The sequence below is a fragment of the Cyprinodon tularosa genome, unplaced genomic scaffold (assembly GCF_016077235.1).
Source record: "Cyprinodon tularosa strain WSP-4 unplaced genomic scaffold, ASM1607723v1 ctg789, whole genome shotgun sequence".
Lineage (NCBI taxonomy): Eukaryota > Metazoa > Chordata > Actinopteri > Cyprinodontiformes > Cyprinodontidae > Cyprinodon > Cyprinodon tularosa.
Window position 1 is genome coordinate 677 of NW_024039550.1, and position 17,378 is coordinate 18,054.

At 37.7% G+C, this 17,378-nt stretch overlaps 1 protein-coding gene across 1 annotated transcript; it reads right to left on the reverse strand.

Moving 5' to 3' along the window:
- Positions 1-2,920: 2,920 nt before the first annotated feature.
- LOC119773859 (putative methyltransferase NSUN7) lies at positions 2,921-9,893 on the reverse strand (the record flags this gene model as incomplete). Its single annotated transcript, XM_038271046.1, has 8 exons — positions 9,750-9,893; positions 9,509-9,661; positions 8,335-8,518; positions 7,629-7,842; positions 6,645-6,788; positions 4,283-4,384; positions 4,006-4,123; positions 2,921-3,054 (listed from the first exon to the last, which is right to left on the reverse strand). Coding segments are annotated over exons 1-8 (1,162 nt in total), but the record flags the coding sequence as incomplete, so codon positions are not given.
- Between the last annotated feature and the right edge of the window lie 7,485 nt (positions 9,894-17,378).

Here is a 17,378-nt window from a genome sequence, read left to right on the forward strand (position 1 = left end):
AGTATGCTGAAGTAGTTAAAGCTCAAAGTAGTTGAAGATTTGCTGAAATTTTGTGGAAATTTTCTGATTTTACATTCATTCCTATGGGAGCAAAAAAGGCATAAAAAGTTAAATATTTTAAAAAGTATAAAAGTTTAAAAAGTAAAAAGATATAGCAGAATTCTACTAATTAAGTTGAATAGTTTAAAAGTTGAATGGTTGAAATAGCACAAAGTATGAAGGACTAGTTAAATGACAAAGAAAAACGGAGCAACCAGAATAAGAATAATAATAATAATATATAAAAAGAGGATCTCAATAGTGTGAATGCCTACAGCATTCACACAATAAATAAAGAGAAACAGGATCTCAATAGTGTGAATGCCTACAGCATTCACACAATAAATAAAGAGAAACAGGATCTCAATAGTGTGAATGCCTACAGCATTCACACAATAAAGAATAAAGAGAAACAGGATCTCAATAGTGTGAATGCCTACAGCATTCACACAATAATAATAATAAAGAATAAAGAGAAACAGGATCTCAATTATGTGAATGCTTTACAGCATTCACACAATAAAGAATAAAGAGAAACAGGATCTCAATAGTGTGAATGCCTACAGCATTCACACAATGAATGAAAACACATATGGTTTCAAGTTACTATTTTTTTTTTTTAAGTTTGACATACAAGTGTATTCAGCAATGAATTCTGCTTCTGAATACAACCCAAGTGCCTTGACAAGCCACCGGATGAATGGGATCCAATATGGTGGTGGCAATATAATTTTGGAGGGGGATGCTTCATACAAGACACTCTTAAAAAAAAACCTGTTGAGGTTTTATTAAAATGAGTTAAGGAGTTTCATGAGACTGAAGGATTGTTTGTCTATTAATATTTTTCTGCCTGCGTAATTTGAATCTGCCTTTCCCATTTCAAAAATAAAGTAATCAGTAAACAAGAGAACTAATAACTTTGCCAAAAACGTTTTTCTTATGTACTTGAAATATTTGTAAAGGGTACATTCAGGGTAAATTCAATTAAATTCTGTTTATTTGTGTAGCAGCAATTCAAAACACACGTCATCTCAAGGTTTTATGAAGACAATTCAATCAGATCATACACTCAGATTGGTTTAGTTTGCAGGTTAATTAAAGTTTAAGGAAAACAAGCTGAATGAATCCAGTCATTGACAGCAACGCCTCAACCCAAACATGCATACAGCAACAGTGGAGAGGAAAACTCCCTTTTAACAGGAAGTAACCTCCAGCAGAACCAGGCTCGGTGTAAGTTAAGCAGATGAGATCTGAGCTAATTTCATGTCAAAGGGAAGAAAGGGAGCATATACAGTGAGTCACAGTAAAAACTGGGCCCATAGCTATCTGTAGAAGAGAAAGAGGGCTATGAAAAATTGGCCAAACTCTATCATTTATAATCAATATATCAATGGTGTTGATGGCAGCAGATCATCTGATATTTCTCTACAGGATGGTGTTACAGACAAACAGGAAAAGACCAAATTGAGCTAATATGATGAGAAAAATGCAGAGGTTGAACTAACAAATGATGCAGAATAGGAGAATAGAGATAGGATGAAAGAAAAAAAAGAAAAGTGGTCCCTATGTCCTCTGGCAGCACAAGCCTAAAGCAGCATAAATATAGAAATAGCTGAGGATAAATTGAGACACGTTAACAATAAACTTTATCGAAAATAAAAGATTAGCCTGTAGAGAGGGTGTTTGCCTCACAGACTAAAACGGGCAGTTGGTTCAACAGGAGAGGCGTGTGATAACTAAGAGATCTGCCTCCCATTCTACTTTTAGAAATTCTTGGAAAAACAAGTAAACTAGAAAACTAATGCTATATTTTCAAGAATTTTGTTTGGAAGAAATAACAAAACATTTATTTGCTTTTCTTCCAATCAACCATCAGGCACTTCCTTGAGTTGCTCTATTGTATAAAAAACCCAATTAAGATAAATTCAAGACTATTTATTACATAAAGTGTGAGAAGGTTTGAGCACTTTAAATTCCTTTAATTAAGAGAGTTAATGACATCTTATCAAACCAATGTAACACTTAAGAAAACTGTAATGACAGTTGATTTTAGATGGGGTGTGAATACCTTTTCAAGGCGGATAAAGAGGTATTTTTTTTTTCTAAGCATATATTCATCATATGGTTTTGATTTGAAGTAGATTCAACGGTAAATGCACTTTTTAGCACTATTGATCATCATAATATTGATCAAATCTTGATTCCTGGATTGCTGTACAGGCTGATGTACAGGCTCTGGGACTTCTCTGCAGAGACCCCTCACCCACCCACCCACCCACACTCACACACACACACACACCCACACACACACACCCAGCTGCAAAGGGATCAAAGCAGCAGCATCTAATTTCCTGCTATGGTACTTGTCTTGTTTTATGAGTGAGGAGAAGAAGGGAAGAAAGAAAAAGAGACAAGCAGACGAAGCAATGAACCAATGCAACATGACTGCGCTGGGTTGAAGGAGTGAGGGATGCCACAGAATAATCCATTTGGTTTTCTCTCTGAGGCACTGAAATGTATCAGGAGTTTTAGCATATTTTGTCTTCAACTCATCTTTTTATTGAGTATTGAAATAGCACTGCAGTGTTTCCACAGTACAGTGCTCAGCATTCATGTATGTGTATGGGTGTGTGTGTGTGTGTGTGTGTATGCACACCAACGAGCTGACTGACCTCCCAGTAGACAGTAAAAGAGTGCAGCCTCAGCACTTCTCAAAGGTCTTGTTGCAAACTAATCAAACCAAGACACACTCGCACTGATATCAATTCTCCAACACACCAAACACACACATCCACAAAATCCCCCGTTCACTTCAATCTCCGGCACAACATTCAGCTCTGCATTTTTTTTTTCACTTCCCACATTTCACATTTTCTCTGACCTCTGTCTCTCACCTGCCGCGACAGTCTGGCTATAAAGCAGCCGTTGGTGAACTCAGAGGGCTGAAGCCTGAAGAACTTGGAATCTGTTTTGTCTCCCGATGTGGCGTCATCAGGGAAAATCGGGCCGTTCTCCCTAAGGGAAATGTTGGGTAACATTTTACAATTTCAGCCAAAATCAGTTTACAGAGTTATGCATCACTGACTTATAAGTGTCAGTGTGCTCAGGTCTTGGTCTATGGAGCAACAAGCTTGAATGTCTTTTGCAACCATTCTTTGCTGTTAATTCAATTCAATTCAGTTCATTTATATAGCTCCAATTCACAACACAAGTCATCTCAAGGCACTTTACAGTTCACCAGATCATACAGTCAAATTGATTTAGAGTTTTCTATATAAGGAAAACCAGTTGATTGCATCGACTCATTGACTCAAATACAATTCCTCACACTAAGCATGCTTATAGTGACAGTGGAGAGGAAAAACTCCTTTTTAACAGGAAGAAACCTCCAGTAGAACCAGGCTCAGTGTGAGCGGGCTTCTGCCGAGGCTGACTGGGGTTTAAGCAGACAGAAGCAGAGATACAAAAAGCAGCTGTAAAAGGTGGCCCAGTTCAGGAAACACAGCCAGGCAGACAAGCTCTGAGCAAACTCCCATGTCAGAGGATGAAGAGAGCACATCCAGCCAGTCACAGTCAGAGAAACAGGACTACACTGGAAAACAGGCCGATCTTCAACATCTATAAATAAGGGTGTTGAAAAATGTACTTTGCATGTGTTTGCCGAAGCGAAATGTGATGAAGCTAGAAACTGTGAGGATCTGGCAAAGAATAAAAGAAACCAAGGGGTGAAGTCAAGGTGTTCAGCATAAGATTCTAAAGTGGTGTTACTTCAAAAAGCAACTCACTCAATTTCTCTGCTTGTAGCAGAATCTGTTTTCAAAGAACTTGATTTCTGCCAAATGCATTTAACCTATTCCAATTTTAACTCAAAGGAAATGCTTTGTTTGCATAGACCAACAGATTTGTAAGTAAACTGTTAAGAAACTGTATTAAGATCTTTTATGGTAGAAGCTTTAATGTTTTTACCTAAAGGGCAGCAGTTTTGGATGAGTATGCGCTTGCTCCAACACTCTTCTAACCAGCTGTTCGTTTTCCTCGGGAAACACTGAGCGGGTGCAGTAGACCACTGTCTGGACCTTTGGAACTAACACAAAGCAGAAATCCAAAGTTACTTACTCACACCGCTTTTATGATATTGATGAATGTACTGAAGAACACTAAAAATCCCTCTGCTTGTTTAAATCTACAATATGTTAATGCCACAGTGTTTGTGCTTGTGTTTTGTATCACCGTTTATACTCACAGGTCAAAGAATGTGCCAGCAGTCTGGACTGCTGGGTGGTCAGAGAGAAGATTTTGCTTTTGGAGACAGAGCCGTGGGATAAATCCGGAAGTACATTCCAGTCTGTCAACAAAGTCATTTGACAACTGCAGTTTATATGGACTCATAGTTTATAAAAGCCATAAATATTTTGAAATGTAACTATGTTGTAGACTCTTCATCCGCAGCTACGGTATATTCTAAACTGTCATCTCCCTATGTCATCAAATAGCGTTTCCATGACAACTTAAGACAATGAGCCATATTTTACTATTTGTGTGGTCAGGAGAATTTTTTTTTTTAGAGAAAATAATATTGAAAATAGTCTGAGAGTTTTCTGGCTTAGAGATCACCAACAAACGGACACTTTGTTGTGAACCCAGTCTGCCAGTAATTTCCAACAGTCAGTTCTGTGCTATATTTGTGAGGATTTAATGAAGCTGTACAAATTAGGACACTATTTGCAATTCAGGCAATCTGAGAGAATTTGTTTTCTCAGTAGAACTAACTGTACTAGCTAATTCTATTGGCACCCTGAGTGACATGGTTATTACGAGTAAACAATCTTCTCTGAATTATTTATGTAAATACCCTGTAGTATACTAGAATGTCCCTATGACTTAGGCTATGCTGCGACTTATATCCAGAAAGATATGGTAGTTGTATTATAATGGAATAAAAGATACTGTTATAAATAAGAAGATTAAGAATATTAATGGCAGTTCATAATATAAAATAATACAATATGATGCGATAAGATACTGTTATTATTTTTTTACAGTAATTGACAACACTTTTACAGTACTTTATTGGCCACTTCTTGTCTGTTATTTACTGTAATTCTACTGAAAATGTGTTACATTGTTTTCTAACATAGAAACTATTTATGGTTCAGTGCCTCTATGTTTTTTGTGTGTCTGCTTGTGTCTCCCTGTTGCCTCAGTGGAAAGAGGCGGCTCACACTAGTGGTGTTTCTATCCAACTGAAATAGCTGTAATTAACAGGAAGTATAGGCTGCAATCTAGCATAAAGCACAGATAAGAAATGGAGCAAAGTTTTAATAAATGTGTTGCCATTGGGCAAGTTCTTAATACATTAACATATCAGCTTGTAATGGCAATGTTGCTTCCAGCAATGTCTATGCTCATAAAAGTAAACATCCATGACGATGGCGACAGGGGAAACAGTTGATTTGTCATGTGAGACAAAGTTTGCTACGTCAGAGTTGATTTCCATCTCTCGTTTTGCGCATTAACCCTTTTTCACAAAAGCCAAAACCACCTCAAGTAAGAATGAAAAACTTCTTTGCGAATTTGGGGAGTTTTTTCTAAAGCTGATGTTTCCATCAAGCTTTTCTGTTGTGATACTTCAAAATACGAATAAAAAAAAATGCTGATGTAAAACGCACCTATTTAGCCTGATTCTGCTGGAGGTTTCTTTCCAATTAAAATATGTTTTTTCCTCTCCACCATTCTTGCATATATGCAAGGTGTAAAGGATTGCTGGAGTCAACCACACAATGCAAGTGTATGTCTAATGAGGCTACTATTTACTGCTCAGTCTATGTTCCTGCGCTCACCTATGGTCATAAAAATCTGGATAATGACCGAAAGAAGGAGATACCAGATACAAGCGGCTGAAATTAGCTTTTTCCACAGGGTGGGTTGACACCAGATGGAGCTAGGTCTTCTGGGAGAGGCTCAGAGAAGAGCCGCATCTGCTCCATATCAAAAGGAGTCAACTGAGGTAAATGCTTTTTGGCCTGTTTTTCAGTGTAGTCCTGTTTCTCTGACTGTGACTGGCTGGATGTGCTCTCATTCATCCTCTGACATGGGAGCTGGCTCAGAGCTCGTCTGCCTGGCTGCGTGTTTCCTGGACGGGGCCGCCTTTTACTGTTACTTTTTGTATCTCTGCTTCTGTCTCCTTGAACCCCAGTCGGCCTCGTCAGATGGCCGCTCACACTGAGCCTGGTTCTGCTGGAGGTTTCTTCCTGTTAAAAGACAGTTTTTCCTCTCCACTGTCACTACAAGCATTCTTAGTGTGAGGCATTGCCTTCGAGTCAATGAGTCGATGCGATCAATTGGTTTTCCTTATATTGGAAACTTTGAATTAATTTGACTGTATGATCTGGTGAACTGTAAAGTGCCTTGAGATGACATGTGTTGTGAATTGGCGCTATAGAAATAAACAGAATAGAATTCAATTAAAGTGACAGCTTAGTGGACTAGCTGTTGACTCTGAGCTTTTGGCCATATCCGTAACACTCCCTTAGTTTTTATATTCTCACTCTAAACTAAGCCAATATTTGCCTGTTAAGATCAGAGCGGATGTTTAAAAGGCATACCTCCATGTTCACTGTACATTGTGGCAACTGGGTCATTGAGAGCTGAAGAAGAACACTGAGGCAACACTATGATGACCTTTAGTCTCTCTACAGTGGCATTTGACTCATTCAAACTGCAAAAAGCTTCTGGCAGGACTTTGACATCTGTAATAAAGAAAAAGAAAAATGTGGTTTACAATGTTCAGTAAATATATTGTTAATTCATCTCTGTGGCTAAAGGCTAAATTCTTTAATAACATATTATTATAGTATATTTATAAAACTCAGGTCAACAATAGTGCAGAGTTTAGCAACTTGATATGTAGGTTTCAAATGCAAGTTAATCTTCGGCTTCACTATCCCTTCATCACATTAAGCTGCTGGTTATACCCATGAGTCCACAGCTTTATGACTGATGTTCTCCCACAGAGTTGTTGACCCCTGTCAGAGGAGATCATGTTCTTCAACACAACCTCTTCCTTTGTTGGTCTTTTTAGCTAAAGTTCAATTTTATTTGTAAAACAGTGTGAAACCCTGAAGATCAAGATTAATGCAAATTACTTTATAGAAAAAGGGACCAAAATTAAAGAGGTCTTCATCAAGATTCTGCCTGTTTTACTTTGCTGAAGCTGGACTTCGTGGATTACATGTTCAGTCCTAACCATCTTCAGGTTTTATATGTTTATTAAGACATGAGCATGATGTTCATGTCTTAATAAGGGATGGAGACAGGTCTAAATCATTTTTCTTTTTTTTTAACTTTGTCTCACTGGTTTTGTCTCTGTTGTATTTTTAATTACTGTGTATATTCAGTTATCTTTGACTGAAATTGACCTTTTCTTGATGATTATTTGAGTGAAACCACAAGCAAAACAGGGGATATTCTTTAATAAACCTGAGCGTCTCCATAATACCGCACAGATCTGTTTGTAAAGTACTATTGGATGAGATTTGTTATGAAATGCCTCTATTTATATTAATGGAACTGACTGAATAGTTTCTCACTTTTGATGTCCATCTTTGAGAGCAGCGCCTTCATCTCTTCATTCTGCAAAGACGTGTGGTCAGCGCCGCACACCAACACTTGGCCGGAGCGAGCAGCGGCTGCTACGGCTATGTGAGCCAGGGTGAGAGCTGAGAAGGAGCCTGCCACCAAGACATCGCCTTTCTCAAAAAGGAGAGGCTGTAAAACGCTCACTGCCACACACACACTCCTGTCCTACAAAGATAAAACATTACATTATTACATGTTTGGCAATTAAAAAGGAAATCACACAATTTTCAACTTTCAATTTAACTGAGGATTTAACCTTAGTTGATCATTTGGTTTATTTTTCTGTAAAACTGAGAGCCAGCTTGTTTTTTTTTTCTAAGATTTTTTTTTCTCTCAGTGATTTAGTAGGTAAAAAAAAAACATGTTTGTTTATGCATGCTGAAAACCAATGATTTCAACGCTTAAATAAAATCCCCCTCTGAAGTATTCAATAAGTTTTTCAGCAACAGACTGCAAAGATCTTTGATCGAATCAAACCCCTGGTGATTTTGAGCCTGAATTTTACCCTTAATAAACATGAGGGTAATATGTTATATACAAAAAAATATTGGTATAAAAAAATACTGTGTATTTTGCACAAGAAAATAGTTTTAATCTGTAAAAGTTTGTTTCTTTATGTGCTTTTAAAAACAGACCTTCACATCATACATAGCCTACCTGTATGTTCAGAACATGTGTGCTTGTGAGGCTGCTGCTTTGGAGAGGTACACACAGGTTTTGGGAGAAAATTAGCGTATCTGGACAGAGGGGGTCCTTGGAAAATGTTGAATCGGTGAGGTCAACCACTTGCTTTACTTCACTCATGTTGGCACCATGTAGCAGCTCACACACCTCATCAAGGCTGCAGAGAACAGGGCTTATAAAATGCTTGCTTTAACACAGTGGGTACCCAATTAACAGACTGTAAAACAGGTAAAGCAATCTTCTCTGGTTAACGGCTTAACTGTGGCAGAAAATCACCTGTTTGCTCCTTAAAGTTTACTGACTAATAACCTGACACTGCAACTTTTCCATCCCCTTGATTTCAATTCAATTCAAAAGTAATTTATTATTCCAAAGGGAAATTAAATGCTGCAATAACTCATAGTGTTTTTTTTTCTCCATCGAGTTGTTGTAGGCGTTGATAGCTGTAGGTAGGAAGTATCTTCTGTATCGGTCTGTCTTTCGATAATCAGATTGCCCATCATCCATTATGGAAGGAGATGGCTTTAATTTCTTTTTAATCTCTCATCTGCTTTCTCTTGCTCTGCATTCCCGGCGCCTCCTTTTCAATTCAGCTGGTGCTTGCAGAAATAGTTGATGTTTTAATTCAGCCCCGCTAAAGACCTGTAAAACTCCTTAAATACAGCATCTTTAATTTCAGCAACATCTATCAATAAAGCATTTAGAAAAAAATCTTTATTAAAACAAGAAAACTAATCCAACATTAAAGGTATATAGGAGGATCTAAGCAAATTTTTGAAAAGACTCGTCCTCTCTACTTTAAAAACAGTGCACATACACAACCCTTTACCTGCTCCCGAGAGGGATCACCTATTAAATGCATGCAAGAGCATGTAAAAGCCCATTATTAGTTTCAAGAAAAGTTCCTTTAGACTTTTTGTAACAGAATTTTTTTGTTTAAAATTTGGGTTTTTCTTCTTTAAGTGCCCTCTAGTTTTATACAGAACTTAACACACAGATCTATTTCTAATAATTTTTTTTTCACCAGGTTTTGAGGAAGACATACGGCATAAATTTTGCCATCATCTCAACTCAGAGGCCATTACAACTTTGAAATAAAGAATACTTGGAGCTTCTATATCTATGAGAACCAGAAGCAATGCAGTACCTGGTGTGTAAAGTGTTGACCCATGCATAAAGTGGTAGGGATTTAGCCCTGTGCTCTTTAACTCTGATGGAATCGGACAGAACACAGGAGGCACTCCGCAGATTGTGTTTAATTCTGAAGCAAGCCAGGGAGGCTGCCAGCTTGGTCTTCCACCTGGAAGAAATGCAATACACAAAAACAATGTCAACTTCACTGTTTTAAATTGTGATTTTAAACGCGAATGTGCAGCATCTATAAACACCTTTGCAGGCTTTTCTCCAGGTCTCTGACCTCAGGGACAGCTTCCTGCTCTCCTTCAGCTGGACACTGACGCAGCCGAAACTTCCTCTGCTGGAAGTCAAACAGCATCACCATTGCCAACGGTAACAAGTCACCGTACTGAAAAAGAGATTACTGTTCATTAGTGGCAATGAAATTACATCTTTAAGATTGACTTTTGAGATTGTTTGATTGTATTTCTGTGCTCCTCCGCTGCCCATCCTGTATCCCAGTATCAATGCATTGCAAACACAGTAGGCTTTCTAATGTACTTTAATGATACAGATCTGTAAGAAATAAATTCAGTTAATTTATTTAGGACCAACTCACAGCACATTTTAATTTAATATCAATGCACTTAACATCGAATATGTTTTAACTAAACATGATTCAGTTATATTGACTTAATAAAGATAATCCAGCTAATTGCATCAAGTCATTGTTGAATTCACTGCGCCTGGATTATATTGCATGCTTTGTATCATTTGCTTGAAGCAACCCTTTATAGTGAGCATGTAGGCAAGGCAATTCAAGTTTATTTGGGCAGCACAATTCCTACAAAGACAATCAAAGTGCTTTACATGAATTAAACAGTAAAATGGATGAGTGAGAGCGATCAGGAATGCTAGAAGGGTGCAGAGCCATGAAGAAGTGTCTTAAAGCTCTGGTTTTTATTGGCTGTACATCTGCCCCCCTCTACTCCCTAAAGCTTTAGCTATGTCCTCCCGCAGCCTGAGCACATAACTGCAGATAGAGCTCTACACTACTCTAATTATGGTGTAAAAAGTTTTAGACCGATCGTAAAAGCAGTCAGCATCAACGACTAAAACTAGTGGTTGGTTCCACAAGAGAGGAACCTGATAACTAAAAAATCTGCATCCTATCCTACTCATAGAAATTCTAGGAAGCACTATTGAGCCAATTCAGTTTATTTATAAGAGATTAATAGACGCAATTCAATCAGATCATATAGTCATATTGGTTAAAATATTTCTAAATGAGGCAAACCAGCTGATTGCATGAACTAGTTTGGACTAGTTTTTTACTGCCACTCGATGACAAGGTATTTCTAATTTTTGCAAAAGCACTAAGATGAAAGAAGGAAATTCTAGAAATCATCTTGATATGTGACTTACAAGACAAGATCTGATAAAAAATGACACCAAAGTTGTTTTTACCTATTTAATGGAAGCCAATTTGAAGAAATAACTGACTAAGCAGCTTCTTTCTCAAAGACTTAGATCCAAAGTCAATAACTTCTGCCTGGTTTGAATATATATTCACGACATAATCATGACATCCCTGTATCTGTCTTAGGGGTAGATTCACAAACATGTTTGACAAATAGATAGTGAGGTATCATCACATAAACGGTGTGAAACTTAACGACCCATTTAAGCAACAGCATCAACAATCGAATATGATCCTGAGCCAGTATGGTTTTTGGTTATGTAACACTATCGATATGACACAGTGTTGGTGAAGGTCTGGCGCCATACTGTGGAAGGAACAGCTAGAGTGAGTATAAATACTTTTCTTTTACTCATATTGGGTAATTTATTTCCACAGGACTGACAAAACATATGGCTCATTTTAAAGGAAGGTATCTAAAATGCTTTGTTTTAATCCAGGAATGCCAAAAGACAAAAAAGAAAGGGTATCAGGGCCATAGTGTGTTTAATTTCCACTGTAAACCCTAAAAGGTCCATAAAAAGCAACATGTTAAAACTACTCAAAATAAGAAACGAAAAGCATGTTTTTTTGCTGGTTTGTTAAGAAAGATTCCCTCACAATTAGGGCAGGACAGCATGTCCTAAAGATTTTCTTATCTGCATCAAATTAAATCAAGTATATTTCCCCCCTGTTATTAGGGCAGTAGATGAAGTGGCAATGGGAGGCTTTTATTTTGAAATTTGCTGTGGGGTGTGTTTTGAAAAGGTCCCTAGAGTCTAATAGAAAAAAAGTGGTTGAGTTTGGGTCATAGCTACGAGCCATACGGCACAATGAATGAGTGTATGTAAGAAAGAGGCTTTTATTTTGTAGAGTCCCTTTAGTCTTATTTTGAAAGTCTATCATGGATGTGTGTCAAGGGAAGGGTCATGCCCAGCAGTGATATAGAATCCATTTCTAAATATGAAATCACTTGTTTTCCATGTTATTGGGTGAATAGATGCTCTGTTAGAGCGTAAATGGGAGACTTTTATTGTGAAATTCACTCTGGGGTATGTTTTGAAAAGGTCCCTAGAGTCTAATAGAAACAAGCTGGTAGAGTTTGGGTCATAATGCTGAGCCATTTGCATCAATTAATACACAAGTATAATATAGAGGCTTTTATTTTGTAGGGTCACTGGAGTCTTATTTTGAAAGTCTAGCATGGTTGTGTGTTGAGGAAAAGGGTCAGACCCAGCAGTGATACTTGATGACTTTCCAATCATTAAATCACTCTTTCCCCTGTTATTAGGGCAGTAGATGAAGTGGCAATGGGAGGCTTTTATTTTGAAATTTGCTGTGGGGTGTGTTTTGAAAACCCCCCTAGAGTCTAATTTTAAAAAAGTGGTTGAGTTCGGATCATAATGTTGACCCATATGCTGGGAAAAAAATATGAGTTTAATGTAGGGGCTTTTATTTTGAAGGGTCCCCGGAGTCTTATTTTGAAAGTCTATCAGGGTTGCGTGTGAAGGGAAGGGTCATGGCCAGTAGTCATATTGTATCCACTTCCTAATGTTAAATCAGTGTTGTCTCCCTCCATTAGATTAAAATGTGCTGTTTAAAGTGGTGGAGGTAAAATCTGTTTGAAGCTCGGTTACCTTGACAACGTTAACGAGCCTGTCAGTGACAGAGAGAAACGCGCATCACTTTCGTTCCTTAGTTCTCAGGCTTTTTTGAATGGGATTATCAGCTCCGAACAAACAAGTGCTGAAGACAAACCGTAAATGGTATCTAAAAAATTCTTTCAGTCTAAGCGAGAGCTATCCTTTGTCTCCGATTGGGGTAACTTTCATGGCTGTAGCTCATTCACAACCTTAATGGGAAGGAGGAATAAAAAGGTTTGAGAAATCCTGCTGGTCTCATTGAATAACATGCAGCTTAATGGTAGAGCAGAACTCTCAAAAGCAAAACTTTTCCTCCGAACAAACGAGCGGTGAGCCAAAACCGTATTAGGTATTCAAAAAATTCTTTCACCGTGAGCGTCAGCCATCTTTGGACTACAACTGGGGTGACTTTCATATTTCTACAATATTTCGTCTAGGCGTGGTGACGATGTAAAAAAGTGTATAATTGTCAAAATCCTGATTTTGGGGTTCGGACAGATTTGTTACCCCCGAACAAACCTTTTTCCTAGCTAAACGATAAAAGATATCGACACACTTCCTTCAATGTGAGTGCTAGGAAGGTCTGAGGAACAACTTCCACAAGGCTCGTGTTGCTACGTCGAACGGTTCCCGAATGGGAGCGATACGAAAAAGTCTGTTTTTTTGAATTTTCAGTTCGGATTTTCAGAGAGCTCTCATTGGATTTCTATTGGAGAAGTGTGGACTTCTTCGTGGTCTGGGCCAAACTGTCGGAAAACCGTAAATGTCACACGAATGAGGGTTACATTTCCTGAATCCTGACAAAAATCCCTACGTTTTGATGTAAAATTTATCTAGATAGAGTAAAAAATGAGCGAGTGAGTTGAAGCTGTTCGGCATGAGTGAAATGTTTGAAAACGCTAGAGTGGCACACTCTAGCAGCTGAACATTCCGTCCATAGACTTCCATTATAAATTTGAAAATCTGTAAAAATTGTTTAAAAGTTTGAAGCTTCACTGAAGCAAAACTGTAAAAGTTAGCTGAAAGCCGAGTTAAACAGTAATAGCAGAAAGATACGGAAACATTTTAAAAGTTGAATGGTGTTTCTAGCTGAAAGTATGCTGAAGTAGTTAAAGCTCAAAGTAGTTGAAGATTTGCTGAAATTTTGTGGAATTTTTCTGATTTTACATTCATTCCTATGGGAGCAAAAAAGGCATAAAAAGTTAAATATTTTAAAAAGTATAAAAGTTTAAAAAGTAAAAAGATATAGCAGAATTCTACTAATTAAGTTGAATAGTTTAAAAGTTGAATGGTTGAAATAGCACAAAGTATGAAGGACTAGTTAAATGACAAAGAAAAACGGAGCAACCAGAATAAGAACTAGAAAAAGCTGTTTCGGAGAAACATCAAAGTGGGAATGCTTTTGCTGAATGAAAAAAGCTGAAATTACCTGCATAACATATGAAAATGTGATAGGAAGTCATCAGAAACTTCAAACTGCAGAAAACAATTGAATCATCTGAAGATTTTGTAGGGTAGAATCATTTGGCAGTAAAATGGCAGAAACAAACTCATCTTAAAAGCTGCACAGCCAAACCATACATGATATCAAAAAATGTCTTGAATATGGGCACTAGAAGGGTCTTAATATAATGTCTCCCAAGTTTCTAGAAAAATGTATAAAGAAATTTTGAAGGGGGGTTTACCTACTTTCCAGAAACATGTCAGGCGTGTTATGAATTAGCAGCAAACAGAAAAGCTTAATTCCTGTCCAGAAACAGAGCAGAATGAAGCCAAAGTTCACAATATAGGCTGAAAAGTATGAAATTAGCTGAAGTAGAAAAGAAATTACAAAGAAAAACTTTAATCTTATCTGGTTGAAGAAAAAATTAGTAGCTTAAGGATGGGAAGTAAAATGTTGAGGACGATGGTATTGAATAAGTATTAACATTTTAAAATCATATGTGGAAATGTCAAGACTTGGCAAAACAATTGGAAAATTATTTAAAATGTGTCGGTTGATCAGCATAAAGAAAACAGTGTCATCCTTAGAGGATTGAAAATCTACAAACCAATGTGCAAGACTGACCATGAGAAGCAGAGGAAGGACAGAGAGAGAAACCTATAGAAAGAGAGCTAATACCACTTAAGGAGCTGAATTTATAAAAAAAATTGAACCTGCATGTTATGAGCCGCTGTGGTAATGAAAGCACCGTTGGCAGGCTTAGGCTGCATGTTACAAGGTTAGCAGATGCTTTATTACAGTGTAAATCTTAGAACCTGATTAAGAAATATGCACTGAGGTGTGTGGTCAACAGGCCTTGGTAGTGTAATTTGAAGAAATTGGTTGACTTTGGGTAATAGCTACAAGCCATACGACACAATGAATGAGTGTGCGTAAGGAAGAGGCTTTTATTTTGTAGGTTCCCTTTAGTCTTATTTTGAAAGTCTATCATGGATGTGTGTCAAGGGAAGGGTCATGCCCAGCAGTGATATAGAATCCATTTCTAAATATGAAATCACTGGTTTTCCATGTTATTGGGTGAATAGGTGCTGCATTAGAGCGTAAATGGGAGACTTTTATTGTGAAATTTGCTCTGGGGTATGTTTTGAAAAGGTCCCTAGAGTCTAATAGAAACAAGCTGGTAGAGTTTGGGTCATAATGCTGAGCCATTTGCATCAATTAATACACAAGTATAATATAGAGGCTTTTATTTTGTAGGGTCACTGGAGTCTTATTTTGAAAGTCTAGCATGGTTGTGTGTTGAGTAAAGTGGTCAGACCCAGCAGTGATATTTGATGACTTTCAAATCCTTAAATCACTCTTTTCCCCTGTTATTAGGGCAGTAGATGAAGCAGCAATGGGAGGCTTTTATTTTGAAATTTGCTGTGGGGTGTGTTTTGAAAACCCCCCTAGAGTCTAATTTTAAAAAAGTGGTTGAGTTCGGATCATAGCTACGAGCCATACGGCACAATGAATGAGTGTATGTAAGGAAGAGGCTTTTATTTTGTAGAGTCCCTTTAGTCTTATTTCGAAAGTCTATCATGGATATGTGTCAAGGGAAGGGTCATGCCCAGCAGTGATATAGAATCCATTTCTAAATATGAAATCACTGGTTTTCCATGTTATTGGGTGAATAGATGCTGTATTAGAGCGTAAATGGGAGACTTTTATTGTGAAATTTGCTCTGGGGTATGTTTTGAAAAGGTCCCTAGAGTCTAATAGAAACAAGCTGGTAGAGTTTGGGTCATAATGCTGATCCATTTGCATCAATTAATACGCGTGTATAATATAGAGGCTTTTATTTTGTAGGGTCACTGGAGTCTTATTTTGAAAGTCTAGTAGTAGTGTGTTGAGAAAAGGGTCAGACCCAGCAGTGATACTTGATGACTTTCCAATCATTAAATCACTCTTTCCCCTGTTATTAGGGCAGTAGATGAAGTGGCAATGGGAGGCTTTTATTTTGAAATTTGCTGTGGGTTGTGTTTTGAAAAACCCCTAGAATCTCATTTTTAAAAAAGTGGTTGAGTTTGGGTCATAATGTTGAGCCATATGCTGGGAAAAAAATATGAGTTTAATGTAGGGGCTTTTATTTTGAAGGGTCCCCGGAATCTTATTTTGAAAGTCTATCAGGGTTGCGTCTGAAGGGAAGGGTCATGGCCAGTAGTCATATTGTATCCATTTCCAAATGTTAAATCAGTGTTGTCTCCCTCCATTAGATTAAAATGTGCTGTTTAAAGTGGTGGAGGTAAAATCCCTTTGAAGCTCAGTTACCTTGACAACGCTTAACGAGCCTGTCAGTGAAAGCCTGTCATTCCTTTCCTCTCAGGCTTTTTTGAATGGGAATATCAGCTCCGAACAAACGAGTGCTGAAGACAAACCGTAAATGGGATCCAAAAAATTCTTTCAGTCTAAGCGACAGCTATCCTTTGTCTCCAATTGGGGTAACTTTCATGGATGTAGCTCATTCACAGCCTTAATGGGAAGGAGAAGCATAAAGGTTTATAAATCCTGCTGGTCTCATTAAATAACATGCAGCTCAATGGTAGAGCAGAAGTCTCAAAAGCAAAACTTTCCCTCCGAACAAACGAGCGGTAAGCCAAAACCGTAAAAGGTATTCAAAAAATTCTTTCACCGTGAGCGTCAGCCATCTTTGGACTACAACTGGTGTAACTTTCATATTTCTACAATATTTCGTCTAGGCGTGGTGACGATGTAAAAAAGTGTATAATTGTCAAAATCTTGATTTTGGGGTTCGGACAGATTTGTTACCCCCGAACAAACCTTGTTCCTAGCTAAACGATAAAAGATATCGACACACTTCCTTCAATGTGAGTGCTAGGAAGGTCTGAGGAACAATTTCACCAAGGCTCATGTTGCTATGTCGAATGGTTCCCGAATGGGAGCGATACCAAAAAGTCTGTTTTTTTTTTATTTTCAGTTCGGATTTTCAGAGAGCTCTCATTGGCTTTCTATTGGGGAAGTGTGGACTTCTTCGTGGTCTGGGCCAAACTGCAGGAAAACCGTAAATCCGACAAAAATGAGGCTTACATTTCCTGAATCCTGACAAAAATGCCTACGTTTTGATGTAAAATTTATTTCAATAGAGTGAAAAATGAGGGAGTGAGAAGAATTTGTTCGGAAAAACCAGAACAGCTCAAAAGCTAGAGCACGCACTCTGGCAGTTGAAGAATTCCGTCCATAGACTTCCATTATAAATCTGAAAATCGTTAAAATTTCTTTTCAAGTTTGAAGCTTCACTGAAGTAAAACTGTAAAAGTTAGCAAAAAGCTGAGTTAAACAGTAATAGCAGAAAGAT